Genomic DNA, 21,599 nt, shown 5'->3' with positions numbered 1-21,599 from the left:
TCTCGAGTATAGAAAGCCAAAATAAGAAGATAAAGACGTTTCTGTCAATGAGTTCAGAGTCTAGTAATAAAGGAGACAGGCACATAAATAATAATGATGCACTGTGATACACACAAAATAGAAATACATACAAAGAACAGAGGCAGTGTAGAAGAAAGAGTGGTTAACTATCTGGAAGGCGTGAAACAAGGAAGCTGAAACTGTCACAGCATTGTTAGTCAGCTGTTGCATATGTGCTAAGTCGCGCCCACTAGGCTTCTCTGTCCATAGGGCTGAGGAGAAGGACTCTTGATTAATATAAAGACCTTGCAGAAATGGTGATTATAGATTCTAGTCTGTCTAGAGCTGTCTTAGCCTATACAGGCTGTTATAACAAAATGTCATAGACTAGGTGGCTTAAGGGCTTTCCAGATGGCTCAGTGGTAAAGAATCCATCTGCCAAAGCAGGAGCCACAGGGTACACATGTTCAGTCCCTGGGTGGGGAAGATACCCTGGAGGAGGAAATGGCAAAACACTCCAGTATTCTTGCCTGGAGAATCTCAGGGAGAGAGGAGTCTGGCGGGCTACAGTCCGCAGGGTTACAAAGAGTTGGATACAACTGAAGCGACTTAGCAGACAGGCAGGCAGGTGGCTTAAACATAAACATTTATTTCTCACAGTTCTGGAGGTTTAAGTCTGCAATATGATGCCAGCCATGACCCGGTTCTGGTGAGAGCTCTCTTTCAGGTTGCAGACTGCCAACTTCTGTTTTTGCCTCACATCCATCACAAGAAAGAGAGCTCTGTGCTCTTTGTCCCTTATAAGGGCACCAATCTCATCTCCCCTAAACTGTATCCCAAAGGCCTCCCACCTCTTGATACCATCACAGTGGGGATTAGGCTTCAACATGCAAATGTAGTGGGAAGGACACAAACATTCAGCCAGTCAAATCAAGCTTTCTTCCTATGCCACATCTGAACTCTCCTAATTGTACAGAACTGAACAACTAATCATTTTGTCCGAAGTCACGATAAATTCATGACTACTAATCTCAAAAGGTGCCCTTTATGCTGCTGGCAATTATACTTCACTTCCTAAGTCTCTCGGTCGCTTTCCCACTCCCATTCTTCGTCATCTCTCTCACCTGATGACATAGCTTTTATTTCATCCAGAAAACAAGCAGTCAGAAGAAAAGTCCCAGCTCCCACCATGACATTTATCCACTTTCCTGCATTTGTATCCACATGCTCTGCCTTCCATCTTATTACTATGAACTAATGCTTTTACCCAAGGCTAACACCTCCTCTTCTACACCAAATCCCATCCTTTTATCCTTACCTAAGTATGCCCAAATATCCCTTTAAAAATTCTCCCATCTCTCTTTTACTGATCAATTTTCCCCTTTCTACTGGATCTTTTCCACCAACATCAAGCCTGCTGTAATTTTCCCCATCTTAAAACGAACATAACAGACAAAAACTGAAACCTTCACTTCAGTTCCTATCTCCAATTTTAAGCTACCACCACATTTCTGTGCCCTTATAGAAAAGCTCTCAACAGCCCTGTCTGTGTTCATGCTCAAATTCCTCAACTCCTATTCTCTCCTGAGTTTTCTTCAATGAGGTGCACTACTCACTATTACACTGAAACTGCTCCTGTCATGGACACCAGTGGTCTTCATGCAGTCAGGTGCAATGATCCATTCCTGCCCCTCATCTGCTTGGACTTACAGCATTTAACACAGTTGATGTTGCCCACCTCCTTGGAGCTTCGGCTTCCAGAACACCATGCATTCATGACATTTTTTTCTTTCTCACTAACTGCTTCTTCTTTGTCTTCTTTGCTTATTCATCCTCATCACGCCAGACAAAAAGCCATTCATGTTAATGCCTTTAATTTTATGATAAATTAGGTGGTTTAGCAGCAGATGTGCTTTTCTGATGATGTCTTCTTATCTGCAGTTTAATTAGCTTTCACTCGCTGAGCATACATGAAGTGGGTAAAGGAGGAGCCTCAGAGATGTGCTGTGTGGTGAGAGGAAACAGCTGGGGACCAGTCTCTGCAGATAACCGGTTCACTCATTGGTGCTTCTGTGTCTTCTCTGTTGTAGTGTGTTCCTGTCATCCAGTTGGATCAGCTGTCCTTCCTTTCAGCTCCGTGACCTTCTGTGACCCCAGCAATGGTGACTGCCCTTGCAAGCCTGGGGTGGCAGGGCCACATTGTGAGAGGTGTATGGTGGGGTACTGGGGCTTCGGAGACTACGGCTGCCGGCCTTGTGACTGTGCGGGGAGCTGCGACCCTCATACAGGAGACTGCCTCAGCAGGTGAACAAGCATGGCCCTTGCTCTCGTCTCTGCGTCTTTCAGATTCTTTTGAAGATCTGATGGTGATCTGGAAAATTTCATGCCACTGGAGGAGCAAAGATGTAGTTTCACATCTCTTTAAAGAATTTTTGTCAAATTGCAGAATCAAGTAAATTGTGCTTACAAGATTCTAGAGATGGTCTGGTTCATTTTGCAAGATGAATTATTCTTTTTAACAATAGGCCCTTTATGATACTATTTATTTCTGAAAAGTGAAAAGATAGGAAGATAGCTGACAAGGTTTCCTGCTGCTGCTGCTGCTAAGTCACTTCAGTCGTGTCCGACTCTGTGTGACCCCATAGACGGCAGCCTACCAGGCTCCCCCATCCCTGGGATTTTTGACAAGGTTTAAATCTCTATATTCATTTCATTTAAGTTCTAAGAAATTCCTTAATACATTCTTCATCATTTTCTATTTTATTAGCAGCACAGACATAGACTGGTATCATGAAGTTCCTGACTTCCATTCCATGCACAATAAGAGTGAGCCAACCTGGGAGTGGAAGGATGAGCAAGGATTTTCTGCACTTCGACATTCAGGTGGGACAAGAGGTATAATTGGAGATGATATTTCTGGGTCTGGTCTTGAGTAGCAGTGATCCATGACAAATCAGAGAACAGATTTTGGATCTTATAAGGGGAATGCTTTAGTTCTGAGGTTAACCAGGTAGTGAACCCCATAAGTATAAAACTATTAAATATAAAACAAGCTTTTTAAATTTTCTTACTGGTAGAATAATATAGTAGAAAAAACTATAATATATAGTTAGAGTAAAAAAATTGGAAAACACAAAATATCACAGTAAAAAAAATACCCAAATCTCACTATCCCACTCTTATTACTTTGGTGTGTTTCCTTCCCTCTAAAATATACTGTTTTGATGGAAATGTACAGATTCATTTAAAGGAAAAATATTCTTACAGACCTAGTGTAACTCAGTATGTACAAAGCAAAAACTAGCTATGAATGCCTTATGTTTATAGCTTTGTTACAACTCTAAAACAAAAGTAATTTTATAAACTAAATATAAGCCAAATAAAACTAATAAAATTCATATTAGCAACATTAATTGAATATGAAAAATTATTTTTACTGAAGTCAAAACACTGTTTACTACATAAAGATGATTCTTTGAGCTTATCAAGTCTATACTACTCTTTCTTCTGATTCAGTTTTGCTGTGATATTTATCTGCTGTGTCATTTGAGGAGCATGCTGTAATATTGGTGTGAATACATAATTTCTGGGTTCATCCTGTCTGTATTCTTTTCTCATAGAAAATCAAGTGTTTCTATTTAGCACCAACTTATTTTTATCAAAAATACAAATGTGGACAAAAAATCTTGTCAGCATTTGGCTGTAAAGTGATCACCAAATCATCCAAATAAAACTTAAAATTAGGTTTTAAAATATTTTTATTATTAAACATTACAAACACCAAAACTGTGATATGAACACCCATATGAATACCTTGTAATACTATCAAATCTTAATTTTGCAATAATTATGTGCTAAGTCACTTCAGTTGTGTCCAACTTTTTGCTACCCTATAAACTTAGCCCACCAGGGATTCTCCAAGCAAGAATACTAGAGTGGGCTGCCATGTCCTCCTCTGGGGGATCTTCCTGACTTAGGGATTGAACTCACATCTCTTGTGTCTCCTGGATTGGCAGATGGGTTCTTTACCACTAGTGCCACCTGGGAAGCCATATTTTCATTTAAATTATAAGATATTACAGATACATTTGAAGCCCTAAGTGTACCAATCTACAAACTCAATTAGCCTTTCTTATGCCACAGAATAACCACTAACCTAAATTTTGGTATTCACCATTCACTTTCATATTTTTACTATTTTACTATATATATAGTAAATAGTGAGCTTCCCTGGTAGCTCAGATGGTAAAGCATCAGCGTGCAATGCAGGAGACCTGGGTTTGATCCCTGGGTTGGGAAGATCACATGGAGAAATGGCAACCCACTCCAGTACTTGTGCCTGGAAAATTCCATGGACTGAGGAGCCTGATAGGCTACAGTCTATGGGGTCGCAAAGAGTCGGACACGGCTGAGCGACTTCACTTTCACTTTCATAGTAAATATAATTAGTATATTATGTAATTAGTATATAATTAGTATATTATGTAATATTTTAAAAATCTTATGTACATGATAATTTACCTACCTCTTAAAATTATTTTTACTTAAATGTGTTCATTTTTTTAGATTTATCCATTTTTATTCTCCCATTGTTTGCCATTTAGGTTATCTCCAATTTCCAATTTTCTACTATTACATACAGTGCTACCATGAATGTTTTCCTACATATGTTATATTGTGTACTTGAGAAGGAGTTTCACTAGATCAGGCAAACTACAGCCCTCAGGCCAAATCTAGCATGCCTTATACTTTTCTGCAGGCTAAAGCTTCATCACTTCATGGGAAATAGATGGGGAAACAGTGGAAACCTCAGACTTTATTTTTTGGGGCTCCAAAATCACTGCAGATGGTGACTGCAGCCATGAAATTAAAAGACGCTTACTCCTTGGAAGGAAAGTTATGACCAACCTAGACAGCATATTCAAAAGCAGAGACATTACTTTGCCAACAAAGGTCCATCTAGTCAAGGCTATGGTTTTTCCAGTGGTCATGTATGGATGTGAGAGTTGGACTGTGAAGAAAGCTGAACGCTGAAGAATTGATGCTTTTGAACTGTGGTGTTGGAGAAGACTCTTGAGAGTCCCTTGGACTGCAAGGAGATCCAACCAGTCCATTCCAAAGGAGATCAGCCCTGGGTGTTCTTTGGAAGGAATGATGCTAAAGCTGAAACTCCAGTACTTTGACCACCTCATAGGAAGAGTTGACTCATTGGAAGACTCTAATGCTGGGAGGGATTGGGGGCAGGAGGAGAAGGGGACGACCGAGGATGAGATGGCTGGATAGCATCACCGACTCGATGGATGTGAGTTTGAGTGAACTCTGGGAGTTGGTGATGGACAAGGAGGCCTGGCGTGCTGCAATTCATGTGGTCGCAAAGAGTTGGACATGACTGAGTGACTGGAACTGAACTAAAAGCTAACTGCTCTAAGGTTTAAACAGTTACACTTTAAGTGGTTACATAAATACCTACATAAAATCTTTAATTTTTCCCTGTGGCTCACAAAGTCTATAATGTTTATTATCTGATCCCTGTTGTAGGATAGAACCTCATTTTGTTGGGTCTCAAGTGTTCAGTTCAGTCGCTCAGTCATGGCTGACTCTTTGCGATCCAATGGACTGCAGCTCGCCAGGCCTCCCTGTCCATCACCAATTGCCAGAGTTTACTCAGACTCATGTCCATTGAGTCGGTGATGCCATCCAACCATCTCATCCTCTGTCATCTCCTTCTCCTCCTGCCTTCAATCTTTCCCAGCATCAGGGTCTTTTCAAATGAGTCAGTTCTTTGCATCAGGTGGCCAAAGTATTGGAATTTCAGCTTCAGCATCAGTCCTTCTAATGAATATTCAGGACTAATTTCCTTTAGGATGGACTGGTTGGATCTCCTTGAAGTCCAAGGGACTCTCAAGAGTCTTCTCCAACACTACAGTTCAAAAGCATCAATTCTTCAATGCTCAGCCTTCTTTATGGTCCAACTCTCACATCCATACATGACTAATGGAAAAACCATAGCTTTGACTAGACAGACCTTTGTTGGCAAAGTAATGTCTCTCCGTTTTAATATGCTGTCTAGGTTGGTCATAACTTTTCTTCCAAGGAGCAAGTGTCTTTTAATTTCATGGCAACACTCACCATCTGCAGTGATTTTGGAGCCCCACAAAATAAAGTCTCTCACTGTTTCCCTATCTATTTGCCATGAAGTGATGGAATGAGATGTCATGATCTTAGTTTTCTGAATGTTGAGTTTTAAGCCAACTTTTTCACTTTCCCCTTTCACTTTCATCAAGAGGCTCTTTAGTTCTTCTTCACTTTCTGCCATAAGAGTGGTATCATCTGCATATCTGAGGTTATTGATATTTTTCCTGGCAGTCTTGATTCCAGCATGTGTTTCTTCCAGCCCAGCGTTTCTCCTGATGTACTCTGCATATAAGTTAAATAAGCAGGGTGACAATATACAGCCTTGACATCCTCCTTTCCTGATTTGGAACCAGTCTGTTGTTCCATGTCCAGTTCTAACTGTTGCTTCCTGACCTGCATACAGGTTTCTCAAGAGGCAGGTCAGGTGGTCTGGTATTCCCATCTCTTTAAGAATTTTCCACAGTTTGTTGTGATCCAAACAGTCAGAGGCTTTGGTATAATCAATAACACAGAAATAGATGCTTTTCTGGAGCTCTCTTGGTTTTTTTTGTGATCTGACAGATGTTGGCAATTTGATCTCTGGTTCCTCTGCCTTTTCTAAAACCAGCTTGAACATCTGCAAGTTCACGGTTCACGTATTGTTGAAGCCTGGCTTGGAGAATTTTGAGCATTACTTTACTAGCATGTGAGATGAGTGCAATTGTGCAGTAGTTTGAGCATTCTTTAGCATTGCCTTTCTTTGGGGTTGGAATGAAAACTGACCTTTTCCAGTCCTGTGACCACTGCTGAGTTTTCCAGATTTGCTGGCATATTGAGTGCAGCACTTCCACAGCATCATCTTCTAGGATTTGAAATAGCTCAACTGGAATTTTGTTGGGTCGCAAGAGTGCTTACTGTCAAATTTATCATTTACTGCCAAATAGCTCTCTCAAGTGGTTGTATCCATTTGCATTCCACCATCAAAATATGACATGCTGTTGTTCATCCTCACTAATACTTTGTATTTCGCAAATATCTATACAGCATATACAAAGGGCCAAGCACTATCATAACTCATTCACTCAGGCAGTGTAACTCAGTTAATATTTATTGGACTTCTAAAATTAATGTTATCAAACCTCTAAATTTTCCCCAATCTGAAAGGTGTGAAATGAGAGCTTGCCATTTTAATTTCATTTTCCTGATTAGTAATTTTTCATGACTTCTGGGACATTCAGGTTTCTTTTTCTGTGAATTTCCTATTTGTAGTTTTCTTACGAATTTGTAGGTGTTCTTTATAAACTCATTCTTTTAGCAGATACTTATTGAGTAGCCTATGCTATGTGCCAGTGCTGCAAATAGAGTAATTGAACAGACAAAAATCTCAAGCTCTAAGGAGCTTAAATTCATGCAGAGGAAGACAGCTAGTAAATAAATGAAATATTTAATGATGTTTAGTATAATAGAAAAATAAAGCAGGGATGGAGGAAAAGAAGGACTTGAGAGGGACATACTTCTAAATAGGGTGAAGAAGGTAAGGGAATGAGCTATACAGATAAAAGAGGAAGGAATTTAGGCAGGAGATAAAGCAAGTGCAGCAGCCCTGAGGTGAGACTGTGTGTGTGTGCCAGCTCAGTCGCTTCAGTGTCTGACTCTTTGCAACTCTAGAGACTGTAGCCCACCAGGCTCCTCTGTCAGTGGGATTTCTCCAGGCAAGAATGCTGGAGTGCCATGCCCTCCTGCAGGGGATCTTCCCAACTCAGGGATCAAACCCAAGTTTCTTATGTCTCCTGCATTCGCAGGCAGTTCTTTACCACTAGCGCCACTAGGGAAGCCTGCTGCTGCTGCTGTTGCTAAGTCACTTCAGTCGTGTCCGACTCTGTGCGACCCCATGGACGGCAGCCCACCAGGCTCCGCCGTCCCTGGGATTCTCCAGGCAAGAACACTGGAGTGGGTTGCCATTTCCTTCTCCAATGCATGAAAGTGAAAAATGAAAGGGAAGTCCCTCAGTTGTATCCGACTCTTAGTGACCCCATGGACTTCAGCCTACCAGGCTCCTCCATCCATAGGAGTTTCCAGGCAAGAGTACTGGAGTGGGGTGCCATTGCCTTCTCCACTGGGAAGCCTAGACCTGGCTTATTTAAGAAACAGCAAAGAGACAAGTGTGGCTGGAGCAGAGTTAAGAAACCACAGTTTTAATGCATTCTCACAGAGAATTATGGACCTTTCAAGAATCAAGAACTCAAATATGAGAAACACTCGATATCAGCAATTTTGTATCATGATTTTTTTTCACTTAACAATCTCAAGATAATTTTCTTAATTGGTGTCACTTTAGTTTACAACAGGAAAGAAGGTAGGAAAGATTAGATAATATGAAGTTGTTTTATCTATCTTTTCAGCATTTGAAAAGGAAAAATCTTTCCCATTAATTTTGTGCCTTAATGCTACTTAGTCTGAATTCTATGTTTGAACAATTGCTTTTGTAAGATTTCTTCTGTTTTTCTAATGGTTTTTCAAATTCTCCAACTTTGTTTACCTATCTATTTACCTGCCATGTTTCCATAACTAGGAATATAATGCACTATATGAAGATACTCTTAATTTCTACCACGTCTTGTGAGATGGAGAACATCAGATGAAAATTTCACTTAACTGGCTTTAACTAGTACAACAGAACTATAAATAATACTTCTTTTTTGAAACATTCTAACAACCCAGTATAACTAAATAGGTTTTCCTCCTCTTCCAGATTTCTGTTAAGAAAACACATCTGGGCTGAGGCCTAATCAAGAAAGATTTATTCAAATTTTAATGTCTGATTTCTTAGCATATGAAAAGGGAGTATTGGAAAGCAGCCAAAAAAAGGTTTTCAAATAACAGACCTATTCATGTTCTTTAAAATAATTTTTTTCTTTTTCCCCCTGTTTTATTTTCATACAATTTTTAAAGGTTACTTTCCATTCACAATTATTACACAATATTCACTATATTCCCCATGTTGTACAATACATCCTTGAGCCTCTCTTACACTCAATAGGTTGTACCTCCCACTCCTCTACCCCTATGTTGTCCCTCCCCACTCATGTTCTTATAGGCTGAAGGACTAAAGAGAAGAGCATTACACTGAGGAATAAGATATGCCATTGGTGGCAGGGAGGGCACTTCCCTGGTAGTCCAGTGGCTAAGGTTCTGTGCTCCCAATGCAGTGGGCCCAGGTTTGATCCCTGGTCAGGGAACTAGGTCCCACATGCCACAACTGAGTTCACATGCTGTAACTGAAAGATCCCACATGCCCCAGCAAAGATCCTATGTGTTGCAACTAAACACAGTTCAGTTCGGTTACTCAATTGTGTCTAACTTTTTGTGACCCCATGGACTGCAGCACACCAGGCCTCGCTGTCCATCACAAACTCCCAGAGTTTACTCAAACTCACGTCCATTGAGTCAGTGATGTCATCCAACCATCTCATCCTCTGTCGTTCACTTCTCCTCCTGCCTTCAGTCTTTCCCAGCATCAGGGTCTTTTCAAATGAGTCAGTTCTTTGCATCAGGTGGCCAAAGTATTGGAATTTCAGCTTCAGCATCGGTCCTTCCAATGAATATTCAGGACTGATTTCCTTTAGGATGGACTGGTTGGATCTCCTTGAAGTCCAAGGGACTCTCAAGAGTCTTCTCCAACACCACAGTCCAAAAGCATCTATTCTTTGGCACTCAGCTTTCTTTATAGTCCAGCTCTCCCATACATGACTACTGGAAAAACCATACCTTCAACTAGACGGACCTTAGTTGGCAAAGTAATGTCTCTGCTTTTTAATATGCTGTCTAGGTTGGTCATAGCTTTTCTCCCAAGGAGCAAGTGTCTTTTAATTTCATGGCAACACTCACCATCTGCAGTGATTTTGGAGCCCCACAAAATAAAGTCTCTCACTGTTTCCCTATCTATTTGCCATAAAGTGATGGAATGAGATGTCATGATCTTAGTTTTCTGAATGTTGAGATTTAAGCCAACTTTGAAAAAAGACCCAGAACAGCCAAATAAATAAATAAATAAATAAATAATTTTTAAAAAAGATATGCCATTTGGAGTTCAAATAGGTTTTGGAGTTCATTTAGCATTAGGAGTTCAATTAGGCTTTTGTAGCTCATTTAGCATTTGGAGTTCAATTAACATGGTAGTTATCATACTCTCCTGCTTTGGTAGAATCATCAAAGGCCATGAGGTATCCACTCAGGTTGCTGCAATTTCTGCATGAGCAATCCTCTGCTTTGTTTAGAAGATAAGCAGTATTATTGAACAAATCACAACAGCTCATTTTAAGCACCTTTGATTTATCTTTCCTACTATTATTTAATCCCACTATGATTTTCAACTTGCAAATCCTGTGCTCTGATTTCTCAAGAAACTTTAGCTAGAACCAATCTGTCAATGTTTCCCACATCTCTGTACATATCTACATCAGTTACAAGCATTAAAATATATCATTGTTTCTACTTTTCTATATTTCTCTTAGGTCAATACTTTGTTGGATGATAACTAATTCAATTAAAATAGTTTTCTTTTAAGTGACTTTTCATGGTTTCTTATGGATTATATTGTACAAATCACTCAAGTCTTAAAAGGTTATGCCACTTGGATTTACTTGCTGTTTTTTTTTTTTTTTTTTTACTTTGTTTCCAAATTATAACACCATGTTCATTTACTTTCTTCAGGTAAATGTGAATGTAAGGAACAGGTGTTAGGAAACTCCAAGGCATTCTGTGGAATGAAATACTCATATGGTGAGTCTGAAGTCCATGAGTGCTTCCAAGGATCTATTCAAACTACCTGTACAGAGAGTTTTGAAGGAAATGAGTGGCCTGGTTTATGACATTCTCAATAAATCAAAGCATTAGTCTTATGTAACAGTAGTAAATACAGTATTCTGGTCTTGACCTAGATTTTCCTAATAGAGATGCCTTTGAATGTCTTAGTGAGAGTAGGAGGCTTTTAGAGCAAAAGCAAGGTTATCCTACTATGTGGAAAAGAGGCAGACAACAACAAAATCTTGACATGTAATCCTTTCCTATGAATGATTCTTGTTTTATTAATCTAAAAGGAAAGTCTCTAGCCACTTAAATGACTCCTTGGCCAGTACTATTACTAAGCAGAAATCAGTTTAAAGCAGTATATTCACAGTGATTAAAAGCTCAGGCTTTGGATTCAGTATGTGGGTTTTATTTCTGGTTTATTGGGTGGGTAGCTTAACATCTCCAAACTTCTTCATCTGTAAAACAGGGATGATGCCATCTTCCCCATGAAATGAGATTTTTGAGAACCACACAGCACATTTCCTTGCACATACTAGATGCTCAGTAGGTGGTAGGAGGAAGGAGAAATATACTGGAAATATATAGCTCTCTACCTGACTCTTTTCCCTGCCATCTCTGTCTACTCCTCTAACTTTCAAATACCCAGAAAATAAAGTGTATGGACAAAGGAAAATGTCATTGCCCTAAGTAAAGACTGTTACTATCTTTAAATTCTAAATGGTTTTATTCTTAAGTATAGGTAGCTCAGATGGTAAAGAATTGGCCCACTATGCTGGAGACCCTGGTTCAATCTCTGGGTTGGGAAGATCCCCTGGAGAAGGAAATGGCAACCTGCTCCAGTATTCTTGCCTCGAGAATTCCATGCACAAAGGAGCCTGGTGGGCTACAGTCCCTACAGTCCATGGGGTTGCAAAGAATTGGACATGACTGAGCAACTAACACTTTCACTTTCAATATATTAAAGATGCCTTATCTTGCCGACATATCGTTGACTAGTGTCTGAGTCTTTTATTATTCCATAACTTATACAGCCCAAAATATACATAATCCCTATCCACATCCATTTCATAAATGGAAGAGTATAATAGAATCATGTAACTGGAGCTCTGCCATCACACAGGACAGCTTCCTAATCCCAGTCAGCTTGAATTTTACACCAGGGAAGAAAAGTAACCAATAATATTTAATCTCTTTAGACTATGTAAAATATGTTCTTGCAATAACGTTTTGCTCCTTGTCATAACATTACACAAAGCCGGCCATAGAGTATAATATAGTCAGAATCTAAATAAAAGCAAGGATAACAATTCTACTTTCTGTGCATCTTTTTTCTTTTCAGATTTGATAGCTGAATGTGCTTAAGATTTATTTGCAGTAGACAAATGGTTGATGTTCTCTTAACATAGTGATATGGAAAGAAGTAACAGTTGAAAATGTCTAAGAAGGAAGAGGATAGTTAATATAGATACATTGGATGAAGTTAGTGTAAAATCAATGAGCCTAATGATTTTCTTTTATTGAGATATATAGTTAAAATATAATATTATATGTTTCAGGAGTACAACTAGTGATTCACAATTTTTAAAGGTTATATTCCATTTACAGTTATTATAAAATATTGGCTATATTCCCTGTATTATATAATACATCCTTGTAACTTGTTTATTTTATCCATAGAAATGTATACCTCTTAATCCCTAATGATTTTTAAAGCATATTTCCACATTATAATCACTAGTTCACATTTCCATTATACTCTGAAATGCATACTTAAGTTGTTCAAAGTTCAAAGAGTAGTATGAAATTCTATTAATTTTTACTTTTGGAATTGTGTTCCTACAGTGCTAAAAATAAAGATCTTATCGGCTCATGATAAAGGATCTCATGCTGAGGTCAACGTGAAGATTAAAAAAGTCTTAAAATCCACCAAACTGAAAATCTTACGAGGAAAGCGAACACTGTATCCAGAATCATGGACTAACAGAGGCTGCACTTGTCCAATCCTCAATCCTGGTGAGCATTAGACGTTACTAGCTTGATCCCTACCTTGTCTCTGCTGATTTGCTGCTTGTCTTACATTCTCTGAATCACAATCTAAATAAACTCAGCAAGAGCATCTCTCCTTTTCACCATCTGAATCCTGGGGAAAGTCCAAACGGAATTCTTTGAACTGGTATCAAAAAATTTTTTTTTTCTCTTCCACATGCTCTATAAAAGTAAAATATTTTAAAATCCAGCAATTTAATATTTTCTGTCTTGAAGAGAAGTCTCAGATTGATTCCAGTGGCAGTAGCAAGGAAAACATTTTCATGAATTCCTCTGCCACTAATACTGTACTGGAAAGCTAGGTCCTATTACAATGCCCTGGTTAGAACTTGCTCCCAAAGGAAATTCAAAGGCAAAATTCCATCTGTGCAAATAGTATTGAATTCATTTTTACTATTGCATGGGAAGCATCTGTTTCTTCTGGATAGAAAACAATTCTCAAGTTGTCATCATCTTTTTCATTAAATGATCATTCTGGTTTCAGATCAAGAACAGTAAAAATAAACAAACAGCAGCAAAACTACAGAATCTTAGAGAAACTTAGAATGGAGGGAAATTTTCACCTTAAAATAATATGGCTGACACAGAGGCAGGCAAGCAAGCATGGGATTCTGATCCGTTTACCTTATAAGCACACTCTTTACATTGTGTCATAATCTGCTTATTTATCTATCTCTCTCACTAAATTTGAGGATGGGATTTAGATTTTTGACCATACTGTGTCCAGGATCTACCATTACTTCCCAGATAACAGTACTGCAGTACACAAATAATGAATTCTAGCAAAACAAATAATATATTTTTAAAATCTTATGTACTTCCCTGTTTACAAAGTTGCCATCTGTGTCTTAATAACACTGCTGAAACAGGGGCATAATTTGTGTTCTGGATCTGATTCTTTTCAAAGTTAAGTCCAGGAAAGCACAGCTACATTAAGAAGTCATTTATGGTCTTTGGTTAATAAATTTGAGAGAAACATAACTGAGTGAGAGAGAGAAAAACTATCAATAAAATATCCCCCAACTTAAACAATGATATAACTGTTGACTTTGTTGACTAACCTCTCACACCCTTTTTATAGCTCTTCATATTTTATTTACATTAATCTAAATTTTAATAAGGAAAATTTTAAAGACATTTTAAAATATGTTTCCAAAGAACGAACTAATCAGAATCTTGGATTTTGAATACTGGAGACTGAGTCATAAGTTCTCTTTCCCTGTGTTCTCTGCATAGGGGCTCTTCCTAGAAGCACTTTTGACTAAACCGGCAAACGAAAAAAAAAAAAAAGATATCCACTCAGTTTTTTAGTAAGACATTAAAAACAAAAGCTTTGACCATCTGCGCCACCCTCCAGGAAGTAAACTATACTTCCTAATCAGGTTTCTGCCAGACAGAGTAAAAGAACCAACTGAGTTCATCACAATTGAAAACATAAGCACAATTATTCAAAGAATTCTTGAAAACTTGTTTATTCACTTTGATGAAAAGACTTTGCCAAAGCAAAACCAGACACTCTTTCACTTTGTTTTTCTATTTTTACAAGTTTAATAGCTAAGGCCAAAGAAAGCTGATAAGAAAACACTGAAACCTTACACGCCAACTTGTTTCCTTTGCTGCTTTTGAAAAGGAGTAATCTAGTTGGCATCCCTAAAAATTCATTCATTCTTACTTTCATGCATATATTTACTCATTCATCTATTGACTATTTTAGAATGTCAAGACTAGCACTAAAATACTGTATTTTCTTTTTCTGTGGATACAAAGTGAGCTTTGTGCCCTCAAACTTGCAGCAAGGTAGATGTCAAAAGCAAAGAGATATCAAAATTAAATGTAAATGCTAATAAGTGATACAACAGATAAAGTTGTTTTTCATGCTAACTTTTGGTATGATGCTGTTCCATAATTTATAGATTTATTCAGCATCATTTTCATTAGTTTAATTTATATTTATACTTTGACATAATGGTAAACCCTTATAATATTTGTTTTATTTATACTTTCAAAGTAAATTCATCAAAATACTAGACTTAACACTGGAAGTTTCCTAAAAATTATTTATTGTATTTTTAAAGAGGATATTATTATTTTAGGGATGATACAAACAATATCACAACCATTATGTTTCAACTAGTCTGTTGATTAAATACTGGGATTCTTTTTCATAGAGAAGCTAAGGTTACCCTTTAAAGAATTTAAATACCTTATAATCCACCTTAAATTTCTGCTCTCTGGTGTTTGAAACCTATGTCATTATCTTCATTTTTTTTTTGTCTCTCTCCTTTTTTTTTTGGAAAATATCATCATAGCTATTTTTAAGTTTAGGACTTAAAGCTTTTAAGTCCTAGACTTAATTTCTTTTATTTTTATTATTTTTTTTTTTTGTTTCTGAAAACAAGTTTTATTTAAATAAGGGTTTAAATACATTACATAACATTAAAACTGAAGGGGGGAAAAAAACCAAAAAACCAGTTTACTTCACAAGGCATTGGGCAGCTGTTGCTAGTTAAGTTGCAAGCTCTACAGCTACGTGACTGATAACATTGGTTTGAAATTTGTTCCCTTGTCAAAAGTTTAACTGATAGAAGGTTGGCCTCACATTCTAGTTTGGATGTCGATAAACTAGGACATGTCTGGTCATGAAGACCTTGGTGGCAAGCCAGATGTCCTGTCACCTCACTGGAGGGTGGATGCTCTAAGCCCTGCCCACCCAGTCACGTTGGAGACATCACAGGATCCTTCCCTGACCACCGAAGGCACCCTCTAGCAGTACAGCTGCCTCACCCATCCTCCACTCTCCGCTTCATCGAGGACTGTTCAGGTGGTGACATGTTCTCAGGGCAGGGAACTTTGCAGAGGGACTGCCGAGGAGCTTCCGGCCAGACATAGCCATCTGTGATCCTGGGGCTCTGGACTTGGCTGAAACATCACTGTTATTGCTTTGTTTCAGGCTGGACACTGCCAGGCGCCCACTGCTTGACCTCTGTTTAAATGAGGGACTTCAAGACTAGACAGCATGGCTCTTTTCAGTTTATTGCATGAAGGAGTTACACTAGTCCAAGTTAAAAGCAGACCCCAAATGGTTACATTATACAAGCTGTGAGGTTTTTAAACTTGTGACAAGGGACAGAAGGGAAATTCTACTCATTGCAAGGAAATCCTCACTTAAGCTTCAGTGAGCCAAAAGCACTTAAAACCCATGAACCTTCAGCTGGTCGTCCTTAGCCAGTCCAATCTCTACCAGGAACTGGCATATGTTCTTGCGCTGGTCACCCTGTAGCTGAATCACTTCTCCATATTCTGGATGCTCAATTACAGTACCATTGCAGGCAAATTTCTTCTTAAACGCCTTCACTAGTTTCTTTTTATCGTAATCATCAGCGATCCCTTGGACAGTGGTAAGGGTCTTCCTGCCGTTTCTCTGTTGAATTCTTATATGGATATAATCCTCAGTGCCAGCAGGAAGCAGATCATCACCCTTACTTGCATCAGCAAAGGGGTCGAAAGAGTGGAGGTTCTGGATAGCGGACATACGATACGATTCCTTTTCCTCGGTGGAAACGGCCTGCGGAAGGCGGCGGCGGGAGAAGGCGGGCAGGGGGGACAGAGCGTCGGGAAGCGAGGGGGCTCAAGGGGGAGGCTGCTGAGTCCTCGGCGGCGGCTCAGTGACTGGGGCTAATTTCTTTTAAAATCTTGATTTCTTTTAATAATTTAAATAACCTTTTTTATTATTATAGAAGCAACATGTGTACATTATAGAAATTTAAGGGAAATTTTTAAATTTTACACTTCTGTCCTCCAAAGATCGTCTCTGTTAACATCCTAGTGTGAATCCTTCCAGATATTTCTCTATATATGTATACATTATATTTTTAACCAAAATGAAATCATAATATACACTTCATTCTGCAACCTACTTTAGTTAGTTAATGATCTTTACCTTAAATTTTAGTTTATTTTCATATATTCTAATACTGAGATCATATTCCAATTTCCCAACTGATCCCAAAATGCTGTTTAGGGCTTGTCCTTGCCAGTATTCAATCCAGAATCACAAATTGTATCTAGTTTTTAAGTCCCTCAAATATCTTTGATTTATGATGAGTTTCTTTTTAGTGTTTTAGAAATTATTATTGAAAAAAATAGGCCAAGCGTTCTGTAGATTATCCTGCCTTCTGTATTTGGTTGGTTCTTTGTAGTGTCATGTAGCTTGTCTCTCTACTTCCAATTTTTCTTATAATCTCTACAGTCTATCTTGATAGGCTCAAGATAAACATTTTGGCTAGCACTTATTATAGACATTGTTGTGTTGTTTCATGTTAAATCACATCACAAAATATATAGTACCTGGATGACCCACCATCGCGGGTCTAAACTTCTGGGTTGCTCTAACTGAACAGTCTGATCTCTTCATTGGGGAGTTTTGTTTTCCCTTTTGAGACTAGGAAACAATGAGTGTGAGTTATTTAGTCACTATGCAAACATCCAGTTCCCCATCAACTATTCACTTAATGATTTTGTCACCCAATTGGCAATCCCTTCTTGGATGAATAATTTAATTAGTGTTTGAGAAACGTTTTTTCTAATTTTGTCTAATTCCCTTCATTTATTACATGAATTATTCTGTAAGAAGATTTTTTCTCCCATGGTGGGTTATTAGGTTACCATGAAATATAGTTCCTATTATAAAAGCAGGATAAAGGCTAAATTGTTTCCTTTAATCACCAGTTTCCAAAGTAAGGAATGGTTTTAACAGCTGTCTCAAGATGGCAAGTTAATTTCTCTCTGGATTTCTCTTTTTTGAGTATCATTTTGGAATTATGGATTTTTGTTGATTTGGTATGTTAGCACACAATTACTATGCTCTTGGTGCTCAAATTATCATAACTTTGGCAAGTTATAACCCTCCTTTACTGATTCCTTTACTGTGCCCTTTTAAAATGATTCCCATGAGCCTTTTTAGCATAATAAGTCCATGTGTACTTGTATATTTCAGCCTTGGAAAAAGCATTTCTTCAAGAAGCTTTGTTTTGTGTTGTTTTTGGTGATACCTGTTATTAGAGACCACATTATGTTTGTAATAGGTAATCCTTACCGTTAGAATGACATTTTTAAAAACCATTTCATGCACGGGGATGATCCAGAGAGATGATATGGGGTGGGAGGTGGGGGGGGCGCGGTTCAGGATTGGGAACTCATGTACATCCGTGGTGGATTCATGTCAATGTATGGCAAAACCAATACAGTATTGTAAAATAAAATAAAGTAAAAAAAAAAAGATTAGAAAATAAAATAAAATAAAATAAGCTACAAGTATACATAACAACAACAACAACAACAACAAAAAACCATTTCAGAGAATGAAATGGGGCTTCCCTGGTGGCTCAGACAGTAAAGAATCTTCCTGCAATGCAGGAGACCTGAGTTCGATCCCTGGGTTGGGAATATCCCCTGGAGAAGGAAATGGCAACCCACTATAGTATTCTTGTCTGGAGAATTCATGGACAAAGGAGCCTGGTGGGCTACAGTCCATGGGGTCGCTAACAGCCAGACAGGACTGAGAGACTAGCACTTTTACTTTCACTTTAGTGAATGAACAAGACTATATATATATAATCAAGAGTTTAAATGGATATTTTCAATTGAATTTTAATATCTTGTGTTTTCCTTTAATTTGAGTTTTAAAGTATATGTCTCTTTATCTTATATTGGACAGTTTTATTTTATAAATGTAATTACTTATTTGTTCTACCCTATAATATTACAGAAAACTGTTTCACAATACCAATATTGATATTACTAAAGACATCTACTGAGGGAGATTATCATATTTCTATTTACTAATGTATAGATAATGAAATTGTCCTTTCGGTTTTTTTTATTAGCGAAACAATTTTACTTGAAGCCTGAAAAGAATTTTGAATTATAAAATCAGCAGTAGGTCTTGTCAAGTCTCATCATTTTTTAAAAGTATGACAAAGAAACATTCTATATTCCCAAAACACTTTATCTAAGAGATATGTGCTGTTTTGTATAGTCCATACTTCTCTTCCAATGTTGCTGTTCAGTTGCTCAGTCGTGTCTGACTCTATGATCCCATGGACTGTACCCCACCAGGCTCCTCTCTGCCCATGAGATTTTCCAGGCAACAATACTGGAATAGGTTGCCGTTTCCTTCTCCAGGGAATCTTCCCAACCGAGGGATTGAACCCACATCTGCACGCATCTCTTGCATTGCAGGTGGATTCTTTACTGCTGAGCCACCAGGGCTTCTCTTTCTTTCAATATGTTTTCCCAAATGGTTGTTTCACTTTTATAAAATCCTCCTTAATGTACACTACCATATATAGTGAGTCCTCAAGAACTATTGATTTATAGCATGGAGAGTGGTATATAGCAAAGAGCAAAACTTCTACCATCAGACAGGGCTGAGCTTGAGTGAAAGAGCTGCTACTTACTGGCAAACACTGTTTCTTAATCTTGCCAAGCCTCAGTGTCCTCATTTGTAAAATGAGGAAAGAAGAAAAGTGATACTTACTTCAAAGAGTTATTTTTAAGGTTAAATAAGATAATACATTTAAAGCATTTGGCACTTAACAAATATTTAGCAAATTATTGCTTGTGACTTCCTATTTCAACTGTGAATTGATAAAACCTTGAACCATGTATATATAAAACTGCTAAAATCATATCTCTCCCTTCCATAAATTTTGATACTGCATAGCCCCTAACATTGTTTTCTTTTAGGTTTGGAGTACCTTGTAGCAGGACACGAGGATGTAAGAACAGGCAAACTAGTCGTGAATATGAAAAGTTTTGTCCAGCACTGGAAACCATCTCTTGGAAGAAAAGTCATGGATATTTTGAAAAGAGAGTGCAAGTAACAGTAAGGGTTTATAGCACTTAATGGCACGTCTCTATGTACAAAAGACAAACTTAATGGAAAGGAGACCTCAAAAATGAAACTGGAAATTTTTTTAAGTGCCAAAATATATAGAAATGTTCCAAGGCATGGACCTTATCTAATGTATCTCTTTGGGGCCCATGTTTAAATACAGTTTGTTTCATAAAGAAGAATGAAAAATCCTAACACTGATACCTATTTTCTATGAGACTGATTCTGAAATTCATAACTATTAAGGATATTTTAATAGCAATATGATATTTAGCAGTAATCTATTAAGGCCAATGCACCTAACAAGGACTCTTCCCATCTTCAGATATGTTACTTACATTTGTGCTACTTGAAGTAATTAATGAGATTTTAAGGAATTCCCAACCCTACTATCAGAAAAGGTGTTTCTTAAAAAGAGCCTTCTCTTGTGTGATGTGTGTGAACTTTGGTCTGTGGGGTGTTAAATGGATCCTCTCCACATGTATATAGTATTTCATTGTATAAAGCACTTTACTACCTACCGCTTGTGTTGTGAAAGTTTGGAGACTGCTGTTGACAGGAAAAAAAGAGAAAAAGGCGTGTATGAAAACCTGCTGAAACAGAAGCACTGCCACTACGTGTGGAAAAAAGTGACCACATTCAGAAAGTTGTACTCTTTAACCTTGAACACTTAGAGAAACTATGTGAAGATGCGACCTGAAAGGAGAATATGTTTGCATGAAGTCTCAGCTTTGGGCTAGAGGTTAGATTCCACAGATACCAGCAATGATGAAACTTTGAAAACTAAAAAAACTAAACAAGAAGAGATTCTAAAATAAGAGAAAGGAGTCCTAAGTATAGAAAATGCTTGGATAAAGAGGAAATGGACTTTAAATTGTTAAAAAGCCCATTTATTTGCAATGCACTTGTATACACTTCAAAGATTATTGTAGACACAGAATTTGTTTTTTGTGTTTAGTATTTAAACCTGAATATTGAGACAGTTTCCTCCTTGTCTTTATTAACAGTATTTGGTCATTCTGTTCACTCATTTTTGGATGCAATGTATGTGATAGTTCACCAAATTATAGTTTTTCATTATTATTCATCTTCTGTATCCATCATAACCACTATATATACCATTTCTTCTGTACTTGAATATATAAAACGTGAACCACAGTGCCATAAGATTACCTTCACATTCAGAACATATTTTTTTTCCTGAGGTCCTGTGGACTAGCAAAAAATTTATATATATTGCTCTGTTAAGTTTTTTATACTTCATATATGTAATAAAGAAATATGATCTCCTTATTTTTTGCCTCATTTTCTGATCAGCTCTTTCACTGATATTAAAGATTGTTTTCTCTCAATGTAGGAGCTCAACTCTAATCCCTTAAATTAAGAAAATAAAATATCATGGGGTTTGGGAATGGAGTGGAAGCTAATTCAGAAGGGTTTACTTTCTGTAGCTGTTGGATGTGAACTTTTTTTTATCAGATGCATTGCATTTTTATATTACATTTACTTTTTAACTAATTTTAAAAGCAATAAAATTTTATTGAAAATACAGAAAACCATAATGAGAGAAAAATATGGCTATACTCCAACAATCCTGTGATAATAGCTATTAGGATTTCTGTATAGATGTTGCTTGACTGCTTTCTATCCATATATATACCTTTTATAGAACTGGAATTATACTATACATACTATTAGGAAATCTGCTTTTATAACCTGTAGCATAGGTCTC

At 37.6% G+C, this 21,599-nt stretch overlaps 2 protein-coding genes and 1 non-coding gene across 6 annotated transcripts in view; 2 read left to right on the top strand and 1 right to left on the bottom strand.

Annotated features, from left to right (window-relative positions):
- NTN4 (netrin 4) overlaps positions 1–21,160 on the top strand; it is a 131,738-nt gene extending 110,578 nt beyond the window's left edge. Inside the window, exons 6-10 of one of the 4 annotated variants that reach the window (XM_069585091.1) lie at positions 2,091–2,304; positions 2,768–2,883; positions 10,828–10,896; positions 12,769–12,939; positions 19,720–21,160. In XM_069585091.1, the coding sequence (XP_069441192.1) occupies positions 2,091–2,304; positions 2,768–2,883; positions 10,828–10,896; positions 12,769–12,939; positions 19,720–19,856 (707 nt within the window). In that variant the 3' untranslated portion in view covers positions 19,857–21,160. Of the gene's footprint in view, positions 1–2,090; positions 2,305–2,767; positions 2,896–10,827; positions 10,897–12,768; positions 12,940–19,719 lie in introns of all 4 variants that reach the window. The other 3 variants (XM_069585092.1, XM_069585090.1, XM_069585089.1) reach the window with 3 other exon arrangements.
- TRNAG-CCC (transfer RNA glycine (anticodon CCC)) lies at positions 9,281–9,353 on the top strand. The gene has a single exon. It is a non-coding gene; the product is annotated as a tRNA-Gly (tRNA).
- Positions 15,981–16,593, bottom strand: LOC138437556 (eukaryotic translation initiation factor 1). The gene has a single exon (XM_069585093.1). It carries the CDS (start codon positions 16,502–16,504, stop codon positions 16,163–16,165), a length of 342 nt encoding a protein of 113 aa, XP_069441194.1. The 5' UTR covers positions 16,505–16,593; the 3' UTR covers positions 15,981–16,162.
- Positions 21,161–21,599: the final 439 nt, after the last annotated feature.

Source organism: Ovis canadensis, chromosome 3 (assembly GCF_042477335.2).
Source record: "Ovis canadensis isolate MfBH-ARS-UI-01 breed Bighorn chromosome 3, ARS-UI_OviCan_v2, whole genome shotgun sequence".
Lineage (NCBI taxonomy): Eukaryota > Metazoa > Chordata > Mammalia > Artiodactyla > Bovidae > Ovis > Ovis canadensis.
This window is presented reverse-complemented; position numbering and strand designations above follow the sequence as displayed.